Raw genomic sequence first — 14,996 nt, forward strand, 5'->3', positions numbered from 1 at the left:
ACATAGCTTATGCAGCTCAAGAGGACAACCGTCTAAGCATGAGACAGATGAACTGTCTTTTTCCCTTTGATGCTTGGCAGGAGAATTTGATTACATTTTATTAGTTCGAGATATTCTCTTTAAAGGTTATTTCCATGGCACATTTTCATTACACAAAAAGTTCTTTATAGTGAAACAAAGTTATTAAATAATGATAATAGGTTATCATCATATGAGTAAAAGTTAATGATAGGTCATTGTTAAAGACGTTCTTCACAGTAAGCGGAAAAAATAAATATTTACTACAAGGTTCATTGCATTTAGGGATCCAGAAATATTTTCTTAATATTTGCCCCTGGGCTAAAGCTTCTTGTTTCCTCCTTCTTGTTTAGCTGATTTTGGATCAGCTATCAGAAAAATTAAATGAATAAATAAATAAATAAATATGTATATATATATATATATATATATATATATATATATATATATATATATATATATATATATATATATATATATATATATATATATATATATATATATAGTTTGTTTGTTTTATTTATATTTATATATTTATATGGATTATTCAAACTATTCAATAAAGATCTTATGTTCTCAAATGATATACTTTTCTGTTCACACAAACATCACATTTTAAGATCTTAAGTCTTGTTGTTTTCTTGCTGGCTGTGCAATATTTGAAAATGTTTTTATCATGGACATGAAAATCCTGAGTTCCTGACATCATTTTATACTTGTTTCATAATTGTTAATAATTGCACATTAAGTATTGACGTTTGTGAATTTTATATTTGAATGTGTCTGAATTGTTGATGTTGCAGTTTTACTATCACACATGACAAAAATGAATATAGTATTGACATCATTTAAAATGCAGTAAATCTTTAAACATTTCTTTGTCTTCCAAAAAGCCAGTTATTAAATTAAAAAGTTTTACATTTAGTCAAATTGTCCTATGGAATGACTTAATTAAGTTTAGACCTAATTAATATGATGTAGAATTAAGTTTAGTTGTCCTTTACAATCATTTAAAATGTGCAAAAAGTCCAGTTGAAGTCAGAATTATTAGCCCCCCTTTGATATTTATTTTTCCTTTTTTAAATATTTTCCAGATGATGTTAAACAGAGCAAGGACATTTTCACAGTCTGATAATATTTTTTGTTCTGATGAAAGTCTTATTTGTTTTTATCTTGGCTAGAATAAAAGCTGTTTTTAACCTTTTAAACACAATTTTAATGACAAAATTATTAGCCCCTTTAAGCTTTATTTGTTTCGATAGTCTACAGAATAAACCATCGTTAAACAATAACTACCTTAACCTGCATAGTTAACCTAATTAACCTGGTTACACCTTTAAATGTCCCTTGCATTAGTTGTACTTTAAGTTGTATTAAAGTGTCTTGAAAAATATCAGGTGAAATAATATTTACTGCCTTCACGGCAAAGATAAAATAAATCAGTTATTAGAAATAAGTTATTAACCCTTGGTGTTCGGGTCCGTGAGACCCGTTTTCAGTTTTTTTCAAAAGAAAAATTAAACAATGAATATTTTTTATAACCTGAAATTTTTTTAACCTGAAATTTTTTTTTAACCTGAATTTTTTTTTAACCTGAAACCTGTCCTGTGAAGAACATAAATCCGAAAAAAAAAATTTAATGACCGCATAATGTACCTCCCCCCGCACATTTACATTACGAACAAGGTGTTCGGGTCCACTGGACCCAAGTTTAATAAACGTCTTGAAAGTGTAGGTCTAGTGTTCCCACACTCTGTCTTCCTCCTTTCTGGTGCTGCTGTTTTCTTCCCCTCCCCCTCCTGCTCCCACACAAAGTTGAAAATTCAACTATCAACACTGTCTGCTCTTACATTCCCGCGCATTTTACCTCACAGGAACCAAGTTTTATTTTCCCATACCCTGTCCCATTTGCGAATTAGGGGCATAATACTATAATTAAGACTTTGCCAGTGTGTAGGAATTCTGACTTCTGTATAAACGGTATAAACTATTCATAATTTCATATAAAGTAAATAGCAAATGTAGAAAGTATCTATCAATAAAGATAAACACTTTCAGCCTAGTTGCATGTTATTGAGTTGTTTTTCTTAATTCTTGCTTTCACACAATACAAATCAGTAAAAAAGGTTGACAAAATGTATAAAGTTAATATTTTTTCAAACATTAAACCTACATTAATAAAAAATATAATAACTTTTCTTCAACAAAAAGCTGTAGTTATGCAATTATACAAGATTAAATAAAGATTAACCCCTGGCAACCCCTGATGAAAAAAATTACTAAGCTAATAGAAAATGAATGAATGACAGCATGTTGTTATATATGTATCAACTTCAGAGGGCTTTATTGTGTCTTACGGCAAAAGAGTGAAGCTGATAAATGTGGAATTTGATAAAAACAGGGACAATGACAATGTAGACTTCCCTAAATCAAAGTAATGAACTAATAAACTAATGCATTCATGAACACCTTGTGCTGTTTCTAATAATTTAGTAAAGTATAGTCCCTACTTCTTTTGCATTGATGTGCGGTATTCACACTTTTTCTTTTCTTTTTTTTGCAGACTGTCACTATTATCTGGTAAAGGCTTAGTCCAAGACTGCTGTGCGAAAGCAACAACAAAAACAGCAAAAAAAAAAACAAACATGTTAATGCTTCTCTATCAGGTCCTTTAACTTTGTCTCATCGTTACCTAATCTTCTCTGCAGCATTCAGATCGTTTTCCAAAGGTTTTGGATGTAATCCCTTGGTGTAAACATTGATAAACACTGTATTGACTTTCCAGAGAGAGTGAAATATCTAAATCAAGTCAAGGGAATGAAAAATATTGCTCATCTGGCAAAATATGTTCAAACTATTTTGATACAAATATGTATCGAAAATGTTTTGTATAAAAAGAAAAAATCTAATATTTATTTATTTAAAATGTAAAATTTGTAATGTAAGTGTCAGAAAGAAATTAAACAGCATGACAACTATTTAATTTGTATTGCATTTAAATGTCTGTGCTTGGATTGTTCTGTTTCCTTGGCCATTATAACATTCATAAGAATTGAGGTAAACAGACTGAAACAGTGTAATCTTGAGGGAAACATATAGGCTCAGAAGGGCCAAAGTCCTCATCAGTGTCCTCAAAGTGAGCTGATTAGACATATTGTCAATACACAACATCTCTACTGGAAAGCAATGTGTTTTGATCCAATACCCTATTCAGAAGAGGAGGGGGATTTCCAATGCAAACAATGTACACATTCTTCAACATCCTGCCCAACAATACGATTTTTTCTTTCTGCTGCATGCTTAGGTGGACCAACAGTTTTACTGATGTTGTTTCTACATTTTTAGATTTGTCATGGGTCAAAGACAAAACGTATAAAAACAACAAAAAGGTTTTTCAAACTCATGTTATCCTGGTTATTATAAAAAATACTGTCATACTTATGTATCATTTTCAGCAGAGACCCACTAAATTATCATTTAGTGTTCACTGTAAAAAGCTGCTTATGGAAGTGAGTAAACCTGTTGCTTTAAAATAACAAGTTGAATTTACTTAAATAAAATGAGTAAACCCATTAACTTGGAGCCATTAAGTTGATTTAAAGAGATTTGACTATGAAAATGAAAATTCTCTTATCATTTTCTCATCCTTGACTTGTTCAAAACCTATATGACTTTCTCCTTTTGTAAACAAAACTAACTTTATTGCTTTTTGTTAGTCATGGTATTTTTCATCTGTTTACATTGTTTGCTTATGTGCGTTTAATTCCAAAATTAATGTTACTCTCCTCCCCTTTGACTGACCACTGACTGGGATCATAACACTTCTGAAGACAAAAGAAGATATTTTGAAATATAATGAAAACCAGTAACTTTATATTGTATATTTTTTCCTATATGGAAATCGATGGGTTTCAGCAACCAGCAGCCTTTTGTGTTGAACAGAAGATATTCTGGATATTAATAAAGGTTTAAAACTACATAAGGAATAGCAAATTTAGTAATTTTCAATCTTAGCAAACTATCCCTTTAACTTAATTTTATAAATTGCACATAGTTCATACTTAATAATGTTGGGGCAATGAGGTCATGCATTTTTTAAAGTAAAATCATAAAACTATCACTTAATTGTAGTTTTAAATATTTATACTTTAAGATCACAATAAGTGTTTATTTTAATGTTGACAATAAGACATTATACTTCACCCAATTTTTGATATTTTATTTTCACAAAGTTGAAAGTGAAGAGAATATTGTTGATGGAGGTTTTATATTTAAGACTGATTGTTGATAAAGGGTTTATATTTACGCAAAATGTGCAAGAAGAAAAATGAAATGCTTATTGAAATATATACAGTTGAAGTCAGAATTATTAACCCCCTGAATTATTAGCGCCCCCTGTTTATTTGTTTTCCCCAATTTCTGTTCAATGGAGAGAATATTTTCTCAACACATTTCTAAACATAATAGTTTTAATAACTCATTTCAAATAACTGATTTATTTTATCTTTGCCCTGATGATAGTAAATAATATTTTACTAGATGTTTTTCAAGACAGTTCTATACAGCTTAAAGTGACAAGGCTTAACTAGGTTATCTAGGCAGGATAGGGTAATTAGGCAAGTTATTGCATGACAATGGTTTGTTCTGTAGACAATAGAAAAATTAGCTTAAAATGGCTAATAATTTTGACCTTAAAATATATATTTTTTTATTCAAAACTGCTTTTATTCTATTAAATAAGACTTTCTCCAGAAGATAAATATTTTCAGACATACTGTGAAAATTTCATTGCTCTGTTAAACATCATGTGGGAAATATTAAAAAAAGAAAACTACTCAAAGGGGGTTTAAAAATTCTGATTTCAACTGTACAATATATAACATAAATGCATTGAGATTTACAAATGAATGAGTCAATAATCAGCATGAGTTAATAGAAGCTTTAAAGTAAAAGCCATTTATCCAATATATCCAATATAAAAATTGTATGGAATTATTCCCACATAAAAAAATACTAAAGTCATTTATAGTAAGCACAAACACAAACCATTTTTTGTAAAGTATTTGATGTAATGTTCTGGTCATTTAATACTACTACAGTTACATAAGTGACCCAAAACTGTATTAAGTTGCTTGCAAATACATTACACTTCAATATGCCACATTTTACTGCAGTTAAAACCAAAATATAGCACTGTGTTTATTATAACACAATACACAATAGTTTATAATAGTCTGCTGTAACATCTATTAACAAATTGTAAATACTGAAATATACACAGACTAGTACACTATTGTAGAGACATTATAGCACTTACTCTATGATTACTAAAGTATTTGTTTCAAATGAATTGGGTGGTGATGACAGAATTGCTTGGAACTGCTCAATGTCTTTAAAAAATAAGTCTAGAAAAAAATCAGATCTATTGAGTTACAATGTTGATTTAAGCAGATCTCGTGTGTTTTCAGTTATGCTTCATCAGCTGAATTTAATTTGGGGAATTAATTATACTTTTAAAAGGAGGTATCAATAAGGCAGAAACACCAAAATATCAATATTTGCAGATATAGCTGAATAATCTGCTGTCAGTTTTGGTTAAGAAATTTATTATTGGTGCATCTCTATAATATAGCTGACCTCTTTGTTTGATCATTATGCTTGCTCCAGTGAACCGCTCCACGGTGATTTACTCATCTGAATGCAGCTGGTCTTGTGATATGTTCCTTGGCTTTTCCAGTGTACTTTATGCAGTACTTAGCTATTATCATCAGAACAGCACTGCCTCTGGGGCACAAGCAGAACTGTACAGCTAAATAAATGACATTAATTCTATTATGGTACAGCTTACACAAGATGTCGCTGTAGTCCACCTGAAGACTTGTACTTGCAGAACTGTGATGTGCTAGCGTGCTAAACGTGTTTGTGGCTACATTATAAAGAGAATGGAAAGATTGATATCGATACGCCGAGCTTTAAACAGAGTGTAAAACAATCAAGTTTATGATTAAGACAAATGTTCGAAGAGGAGCTTAAGATGTGCTTAAAATAAGCTTAAAACTGCTTAAATCGGCGATGCGCCAGAGTGAAAAGTCATATAGGCTTTTAATATAATCACAATGTACATAATTTAAAAAATTGTCAATAGAGTTTCAAGGTCATTGAAACGCACATCTATAGAATAAAATCCCTGTCATAAATATTTCGTGCGTAAATAAAATTCAAGCATCTGTAATTTGGAATAAAAATCACTGTTGAACATTTTGTGTGTAAATAAAATTCACGCATCCGTAATTTGCAATAAAATCACAGTGACAGTACATACACAGACAGCATGACCGTCCTTCTCGCAGATGGCCATGGTGTGACCGCAGTATAAACTCGCACGTCTTCCTTGACTTCAGCCATTTAAACATAGGCGCGCGCTCTCTAACCGAAAGCGACGCGTCTCTATAGCAACCTCTCGCGACACAACCTCTCCGATGCGGCACCTCGTGATATTTGTAAACAAAACATACACTGGAGTCTCAGATTGGCCACCTACATGATAAATGTGGGCATTGCATTAATTGTATGTAGGATATTGTTCTAGAGTCAGCTGGTAAAACATGTGCCAGGGTTGTGGATCATTCACCGTGGTGACCCCTGATGAAGAACTGAATATGCAGAGAGGTGAGTGAGTTGGACTAAAATTGAATTACTTCACAAAAATAATTCACTGTTTACAAGCATTGAAAACTCCACCTGCTGGCCAAAACTGTGTACAGTACATGCGACCAAAGCCGTCATACCACGGAATAAAAGAGGTTACTGGCGGCAATAAGGAATTACACTAATAAAAAATAATGAGTAGAGCAATAGAATATGTCTTCTATTAAATTTTACAACTTATTTACCGCTAAACTATTATTGTTATTATTAGTAGTAGTATTTTATTTTATTGTTTTTCCTTAAAGTATGTTATTAGCTTTAGATGTTTTAGCAGTCAAGTACGTTTTTTTTCTGTAAATGTTCAGGAATGTTTTTTTTTTTTAAGAAAATAAATATGCACAACATGTTTTTAAAGTGAATATATTTGTTTTAATGTGCTTTATGCTATACAAATATTACAAGAATTGTAAAATGTATGAACTCATTTAAAAGCATATTGTGTTACTGACCACTTTAGCTACACATACTGTAGTAATGTAATAGATTCCCCCGCGGCGTCGTCATGGTTATTTTAGAACTTTCAGATAAATTGGAGTGTTCTACTTTTTACATCATACCGAGTCGTCGAATGATCGTAAGTACATTTTGCACGGTGCTTTTCACCTTTTTTATGTTAATAAATCTTTTTTCTGTTAAAAATGTTTAATATTTCAGAAAACATAGTGTTTTAGCTCAAATATTGTATTATAGCTGCTTTTCCGCTGTCCGGTTTTGGTTAAAGATGTCTGGCAGACCAAAAACCCTGGCGGTGACCGGAGGTATAGGTCTTTACAGGCCGGGCAGTTGAATAGCAGCTACTGTTTTAAACTAACGTTTCAGGCAGTAAAATGCACATTCACAATGCTATATACTATGGGGGTGTTTTAAGCGGGGATGAAAGTAACATTTTTAATGAAAAACTAATTAACAAAACTATATGTTTGTTGTGGTAACTCTATCAAGACCAGGTGTCATTTTGTATCAATGTAGAACAACTCCAATACTGTAACTTCACGTCAAACAAAAGTTGGACATTGTTACTTTTGACCTCATAGGCATGGACGAACATGGGTGGGTCAGAAGTAACACAATATTTGCTAGATTTACTGGCTTAATCTTGTTTATTTGAAATATATTTGACTATGACCTTGTTAATGTATATAACATATTTAGTCCTTTATTTTTGTAAAAAAAAAAAAAAAAAAAAAAAAACATTAAACTGCATTTTCCTTGTAAATTTCAGCTCCATCAAATGTTTCTAAAGCAATCCACCAATGCAAAATGTTAAAATTTTCTACAATTTATTGAATATTTTTTGTTTTATTGGCAATATGCATTAACTCTTTATCTGAATCCAAACACTGCAAACTCTAATGTGGAAGTGAAAAGTAAGGTTTGACAATTAAAAAACAGTGTCAGCCTACTTTCGTCCTCACAGGAAATCTTTTCATTTAATCCTGATTTACTTTTATACTGACAACTCAGACATTTTATACTTAAGGATGTGTTATTGCACTAAATAACCTGTAGATTGATCATTAGTGTGACACATGACATCAGAAACACAACTTGTAATATGGAAAAAAGAACCGATACGATAATTCTGCTGTTAAAAGCTGAAATTGGGACCTAACCGCTGGACACAGTCCTAAAATCAGCTGATATTTGGCAGCTCCATCAAGGGTTGTGCTGTTATAGCCTGGAAAGCAAATGTTGTCAGGGTTTTCCCATGTTACTTTCATCCCTGCACTCCCCTAATGCTGTAATTTTCATTGCATTACTGTGTGTTTTGGTTATTTTAAGTGAATAAAAAACTGTTCAGAAGCTTTCTATTATTTACTAATCTCATCTCTTTGTTTCACAGTGCTTTACAGTGTGTTTGCCATCGTCATCAGTGTCTATCGATCTTCTACTTCTTCTGTTTCGTCATTGCGTTTGTCACCAGCATGTCGACCATTGATTTTAACCATCTTTCCAACCTGATTCCTGCCTCTCTGTCACCTGAGAGCGCAGAAGAGCTCGCCACGGCCCTCTCCACCGGCCGCTGGTGGGCTATCATGGAGGTTTTACACCCCATCGATGAGGAGCGTCAGTTTGACTTCACTTCAGGTTACCAGAGTCAAACTGTGGAGGTAACTTACAAAAAATGAAATATTAATGAAATGAAAAAGCTAAATCAAGTTAACCTAAGACAAATTAACTCATAATATGTTAAACTGACTTAAAATTATGTCCGTTTCTTCAACAGGATGACAGAGAGTTTTCTGCGTCTGGTCCAGCAGAGACAGCAGATGCGTCCTCCGTCCCTGAGGCCTCAGATGAGCTCGCCTCTGCCCTCGCTGCACGGGCCATCGTAGAGGTCGAGCGCCCTATTGAGGAGCCTCAGGTTGACATCTCCTCTGTGCCGTTTTTGGAGGCACCAGAAACATCACCAGGAGCTTCTGTGCCTGAGAACGGGGAACCCACCACATCCCCAGTCCTCAAGAGCCAGATAGAGCCGCCTGGAGCTCCCGTATATGCCGAGTCTGACACCCCGGGCTACCTCTTTTTCGGAAATCAAAACCCCACGCCTGCTGAGCCAACTTTGGCCCCACCTGTGTCTTCTGTAAGTCACTGCTGCCTCTCGCTTTCACTTATTTGCAGAATATTAATGAAAAAAAGCTTTAAACTGGGCTATTAAGTTCTCAGTATTCATTTAATCTGTTTGTTTCTTCAATAGGTCAACGGAGACGTGTTTCAGATGGTTTCAGCGGAGCCTAAAGATTCTAAAAGATTTCGAAGAGTTTCGAGGTGTCGCCGGTCTTCTTCTCTGCTGAAGATAAGGGAGGCATGGGTGAGTTCCTGCTTCCTTTTAGTTATACTCAGTGTTGCTGGGTGGAGATTTTAGTCTACATTTAGTGTAGTCTACATTCTTTACATTTAGTGAACATTTAAAGTGGATCAAAATTGAGATTGGGAGTTGTTCAATAGTTTTAGAACAACCAGTGTTGACCACTCCAAACTGAGTATACTATTATCTGCAGCCATCATTTAAAAGCTCACATATCAGCACATGATTTATCTAGGACCTGCTTAATTCAAGGACTCCACATATAGATTAAATTGACAGATCTTCAGGTTGTCTGTAAATCTGTTCAGAGTAACATGATTTTGTCTTTGTCTCCAACAGCTTAAAGAATTTGCGAAACACATGCCTCTTCAGAACCAGCAGCATGTGGAGGTTGTAGCCAGTAGGGGACAAAATCGAATCCCTGAACCACAGCCTGAGGAGCAACCTGAAAGACCTCAGCGGACAGATGTGAACGAAATAATCCGTGAGATTCTGTCTGGTCTTCAGCCTGCTTGTCCTCCCAGAAGAATGAGAGAACCGGTTAGTTTCTGCTTTCTTTTTTATTCAGTCTTAGAATTAATAAACTCACTTACTTAGAGCTTTAGTAGATTCAGTGTTAAATCATAGACTTTACATGTAGCAATTTTTATTGACAGATCTTCAGGTTGTCTATAAATTTGTTGAGTAACATGATTTCGACTTTGTCTCTAACAGGATGAAGCATTTGTGAATCAGATGCCTCATCAGAACCAGCAGCATGTGGAGGTTGTAGCCAGTAGGGGACAAAATCAGATCCCTGAGCCACAGCCTGAGGAGCAGCAACAGGATAACCCTGAAAGACCACAGCAGAGAGATTTAGTAGTGAATGGAAGAGTCCGTGGGGTTCTGCGTGGTCTTCAGTCTGCTCGTCCTCTCAGAAGAATGAGAGAACAGGTTAGTCAGTCTTAGAATAAAAAATGAGTCTACACTGAATGTGCTTTTACAGGATTGTTCCCAAAATATCAAGCATCCATCTGCTTATGGAAAAAAAGTAACTAAATGTGTTACTTAGTTACGTTTTAAAGTAATTGATGTAAAAAAATATGTTATATCTGCATTATTTTTAGATTAAGATCTGCTTAAGATGGTCATATATGATTTTTTACCCAACACTAATGCTTATGAATATGCTCAAATGTTCTCTTTAACCCTTGTGTATTGTTACAACCCTTTCATTATGTTAGTGGCTGTTTTTGTCCCATTGACCTCGTTATAACGATACTTTTTGATAGTAAAGTCTTGACACCATATAATCATGTAGTCTAGATTGTTAGTGGGTTTCTCAGATGAGAAGGGGAAATATTTTACTGTTGATCATTAGTTTGCACTATTAACCCTTTAGAAAAGCCTGTGCAAAAAAGGTGTCTGGCTTTAATATGAAGTTCTATTGAGTATAACAACTCATAGAGTGCGTGCATAAATACTTACAGAGTTTTGATAGATTCAGTGTTAAATCATTAATTCCACATATAGAAGTTAGAGTTGACAGATCTTCAGGTTTTCTATAAATCTGTTGAGTAACATGATTTTGTCTTTGTCTCCAGCAGGATGAAGCATTTGTGAACCAGATGCCTCATCAGAACCAGCAGCAAGTGGAGGTTGTAGCCAGTAGGGGACCAAATCGGATCCCTGAGCCACAGCCTGAGGAGCAGCAACAGAATGAACCTGAAAGACCTCAGCAGATAGATTTAGTAATAAATGGAAGAGTCCGTGGGGTTCTGCGTGGTCTTCAGTCTGCTCGTCCTCTCAGAAGAATGAGAGAACAGGTTAGTTCCTGCTTTCTGTTTTACCCAGAATTAAGAATTCGTCTACACTAATTGTGCTTTTCCAGAATTGCTCCCCAAAAACTAACTAAATATGTTACTTAGTTACTTTTTAAAGTAAGTGATGTAAAAATATGTTATAGCTGCATTATTTTTATATTAAGATAGGCTTAAAATTGTCATATATGACTTTTTAACTCAATGCTGTTGCTTATAAATATGCTCAAATGTTCTCTTTAACCCTTGTGTGCTGTTATTACCCTTTCATTATGTTAATGGCTGTTTTTGCCCCGTTGACTTCTATTATAATGACACTTTTTGATTGTAAAGCCTTGACACCCAATATTCATACATTAGATTCTTGATTGTTGGTGGTTTTCCCGGTTGAGAAGAGGAAACATTTGTCATTTTTACTGATGATCATTCGTTTGCACCGTTAACCCTTTAAATAAGCCTGTGCAAAAAAGTGTCTGGCTTTTATATGGAGTTTTATGGAGTAAATCAACAAATCATAGTGTGCGTGCACTAACTTATTTAGAGTTTTAGTAGATTCAGTGTTAATTCATAGACTCCACATATAGAAGTTTGAGTTGACAGATCTTCAGATTGTCTGTAAATCTGTTGAGCAACATGATTTTGTCCTTGTCTCCAGCAGGATGAAGCATTTGTGAACCAGATGCGACATCAGAATGAGCAGCCTGTGGAGGTTGTGGCCAGTAGGGGACAAAATCAGATCCCTGAACCACAGCCTGAGGAGCAGCAACAGAATGAATCTGAGAGACCTCAGCAGATAGATTTAGTAATAAATGGAAGAGTCCGTGGGGTTCTGCGTGGTCTTCAGTCTGCTCGTCCTCTCAGAAGAATGAGAGAACAGGTTAGTTCCTGCTTTCTGTTTTAACCAGAATTAAGAATTCGTCTACACTGAATGTGGTTTTCTAGAATTGTTCCCCAAAAGAAAGTTGTGGTCAAATTAAGACTCAAAATCCCCCCAGAGTGGATGAAAATGTCCTCAACAGCACACTTAGAAGTGTTGTATCTGAAACTGACAGAAAGAGATTTTCATGATTACGTCTGTTCTTCAGCAGGACAACATTGTTAATCTCCAGAACCCTCCACTCCGGCAACCACGGCCTGGTCCACCGCCTACCTACATTCGCAGGACGGTGGTGGGCAGCATTGGAGATTTTCCACGCCATTGATGAGGAGCCTGAAATTCAGCCTCAAAGATGAACAAATAAATTAATAAAGAGATTTTTAAACAGAGTTCTGGAACTATATTTATGCTTTAAGAGCACCTTGTCAATGCCACAGCCTACCTGAGTATTGTTACTGACCATGTCCATCCCTTTATCACCACAGTGTATGACCATACGCGTGGGTTTCCTCCGGTTTCCCCCACAGTCCAACTATATAGGTGAATTGAATAAACTAAATTGGCCATAGTGAATGTGAGTGTGTGAGTATTTCTCAGTACTGGGTTGCAGCTGGAAGGGTATCCGCTGTGTAAAACATAATGAAAAATTACATTGCAATATTTTGCTTTGCTACAGTACAGTTAGGTTCATAAAGATTTTTAAATGAAACGAACAAGATATGCTTTAACTACAAGACCGTCAGCTATAATTTGAGGGTATTTACATCCAAATCAGGTGAATGCTGTAGGAATTACAGCGGTTTACATATGTAAATTTAAACCACATTCTAGAGTCAATTAAATCACCTTTCTTCCCAATTCTGATGCTCGGTTTGAACTGCAGTAGATCGTCTTTACCATATTTACATGTCTAAGTGCATTTAGTTGCTGCCATGTGATTGGCTGATTAGAAATTTGCATTAATGAGCAGTTGAACAGGTGTACCTAATAAAGTGGCCGGTGATTGTATATATACCGTATATAGCAGCAATCAGATTTATTTTTACTCACCTTGTAATGTGATATAAAATTGTCACCAGTACATGGAGGGGAAAAAAGGATGTGAATGAAAATGTGAATTTTAAAGCTTTTTTAGTCGACTACAAGAAAAATCTCAGTTATAAAATGGATAGTTCATGTCCTTCAGCCTGAGTTTTTCCTTGATTCTGCAACTTTTGCTTTGGTAAATTTCCTGCTATCAGTATTGATCCAAAGAAACCTTTATTTGTTTCATTTCTTTAGTTTTATTTTTGTAAAACCTTGCTGCTTTTAGGAAATAAGTATGAAGCTGTGGTTTATTGTGAATTTATAATGGTACAGTACATCACTCTACATGAATCCCCCTTTTAAATTCACTGAACCGTTGGTTCTTTTGGCTTTCTGCTTTATTTATTTTTTTGAATCCTCACTTTAAGCTTAAACTAATTTTATTTTGAATTTTATTTTTACTTCTTTAAAAAAAAAAAATTAATTAAAAGCTTTTTGGAGCTCTCTCTCTCTCTCGTTCACTGGCTCTTTTGGTCAGATCAAATGATTTATAAAATGAAACAGATCAAATAAACAGTTCCTCAAGTCAGTACTGATATCAGAATGCTTACCAAGCTGCAATCACTGTATGTCTGTGGAGTATTTTGCAACAGCCTAGAACGCAAATCAGCCAATCAGAATCAAGGACTGGAACAATTTGATTTATTAATAACCAGGGTTTTCCTGGCATGTTATTCTGAGTATGACGTTTTGACTGCCTGATATAAATACATTTTACATTATTGAAATCTTATTAAGCAAAACATTTAGTTATTTACAAAAAGAAACTAAGAAGCTAACATTAAATTTAAATAATAATTACATAACCAGTGCTTGAGCAACACTTGAGGTCTGTCTGCCTTATTTTTGTCAAAAACATGAAACCAAATGACAATATGTGGCCACTATGTAGGGACATTTTAATTAACTATAGTAAATGTTACAGAGCTGCTCTGTTCCAGAAATTCCCTTTCTTTAACACCTTTATTTATAACAGGAATACACTATTGATGAATGAATAAATAAATGAATGAATGTGGGCATTGCATTAATTGTATGTAGGCTACTGTTCTAGAGTCAGCCGGAAAAACATGTGCCAGGGTTGTGGATCATTCACCGTGGTGACCCCTGATGAAGAGCTGAATATGCAGAGAGGTGAGTGAGTTGGACTACAATTGAATTACTTCACAAAAATAATTCACTGTTTACAAGCATTGAAAACTCCACCTGCTGGCGACACCTGCTGGCCAAAACTGTGTACATGCGACCAAACCTCAAACCCAAACGTGCATATTAGTTTTTCTCAAATGCTAAACACATTTCACAAATGTTTCCTCCATGTTAAAAAAAAATGTCTAAACACAACACCTTAGTTCTCTCTAGTGTATGGTTGTCTGTCATAAATCTCCACGATGAGAAGAACTCCTCAATAGGGTTCAGGAAAGAGGAGTAGGGGGGCAGAAAGACATTTAACAAGTGGTTACTGTTGGTGGTGAACCACTCTCTGATTTAATTTCTTCTGTGGAAGTGGACATTGTCCCAAATGATCACATGAATGTGATGTGCGGGCCCAGGTTGGTGTTGTTGGTAGTCCAAGGGGATGTCTCTTAGCGCCTCTAGGAAAGTGAGAAGACATTGGGTGTTGTAAGATTCAAGGACAACATGCCGGTGGACAAGCCCCTCCAAACCCACGGCAGCACAAAGAGTAATCTTGACATGG

The 14,996-nt window shown here is 34.7% G+C and overlaps 1 protein-coding gene across 19 annotated transcripts; it reads left to right on the plus strand.

The window, feature by feature from the left end:
* Nucleotides 1-4,805: 4,805 nt before the first annotated feature.
* LOC100148951 (uncharacterized) lies at nt 4,806-14,055 on the plus strand. 19 transcript variants are annotated; one of them, XM_017356410.4, is made up of 9 exons: nt 4,806-6,687; nt 8,570-8,837; nt 8,954-9,310; nt 9,425-9,538; nt 9,875-10,075; nt 10,250-10,468; nt 11,119-11,340; nt 11,990-12,211; nt 12,420-14,055. In XM_017356410.4, the coding sequence occupies exons 2-9, from the start codon at nt 8,652-8,654 to the stop codon at nt 12,534-12,536; spliced, it is 1,638 nt and encodes a 545-aa protein (XP_017211899.2). In that variant the 5' UTR covers nt 4,806-6,687; nt 8,570-8,651; the 3' UTR covers nt 12,537-14,055. The 19 variants fall into 19 exon arrangements, 18 of the variants coding, with proteins under 18 accessions (XP_017211899.2, XP_073807518.1, XP_068077621.2 ...); XM_073951417.1 differs by having other exon boundaries at nt 5,283-6,687; nt 12,423-13,390; XM_068221520.2 differs by having other exon boundaries at nt 5,283-6,687; nt 11,993-12,211; nt 12,420-12,910.
* The last annotated feature ends 941 nt before the right edge of the window (nt 14,056-14,996 follow it).

This window comes from Danio rerio, chromosome 5, assembly GCF_049306965.1.
Source record: "Danio rerio strain Tuebingen ecotype United States chromosome 5, GRCz12tu, whole genome shotgun sequence".
Taxonomy (NCBI): domain Eukaryota; kingdom Metazoa; phylum Chordata; class Actinopteri; order Cypriniformes; family Danionidae; genus Danio; species Danio rerio.

What these genes read in the sequence shown, in the direction of transcription:
- LOC100148951 (XM_017356410.4), top strand. Translation starts at nt 8,652, where the DNA reads ATGTCGACCATTGATTTTAACCATCTTTCCAACCTGATTCCTGCCTCT. An exon ending in ACCAGAGTCAAACTGTGGAG is followed by an intron (nt 8,838 to 8,953) that starts GTAACTTACAAA and finishes TTTCTTCAACAG; the next exon opens with GATGACAGAGAGTTTTCTGC. An exon ending in TGGCCCCACCTGTGTCTTCT is followed by an intron (nt 9,311 to 9,424) that starts GTAAGTCACTGC and finishes TTTCTTCAATAG; the next exon opens with GTCAACGGAGACGTGTTTCA.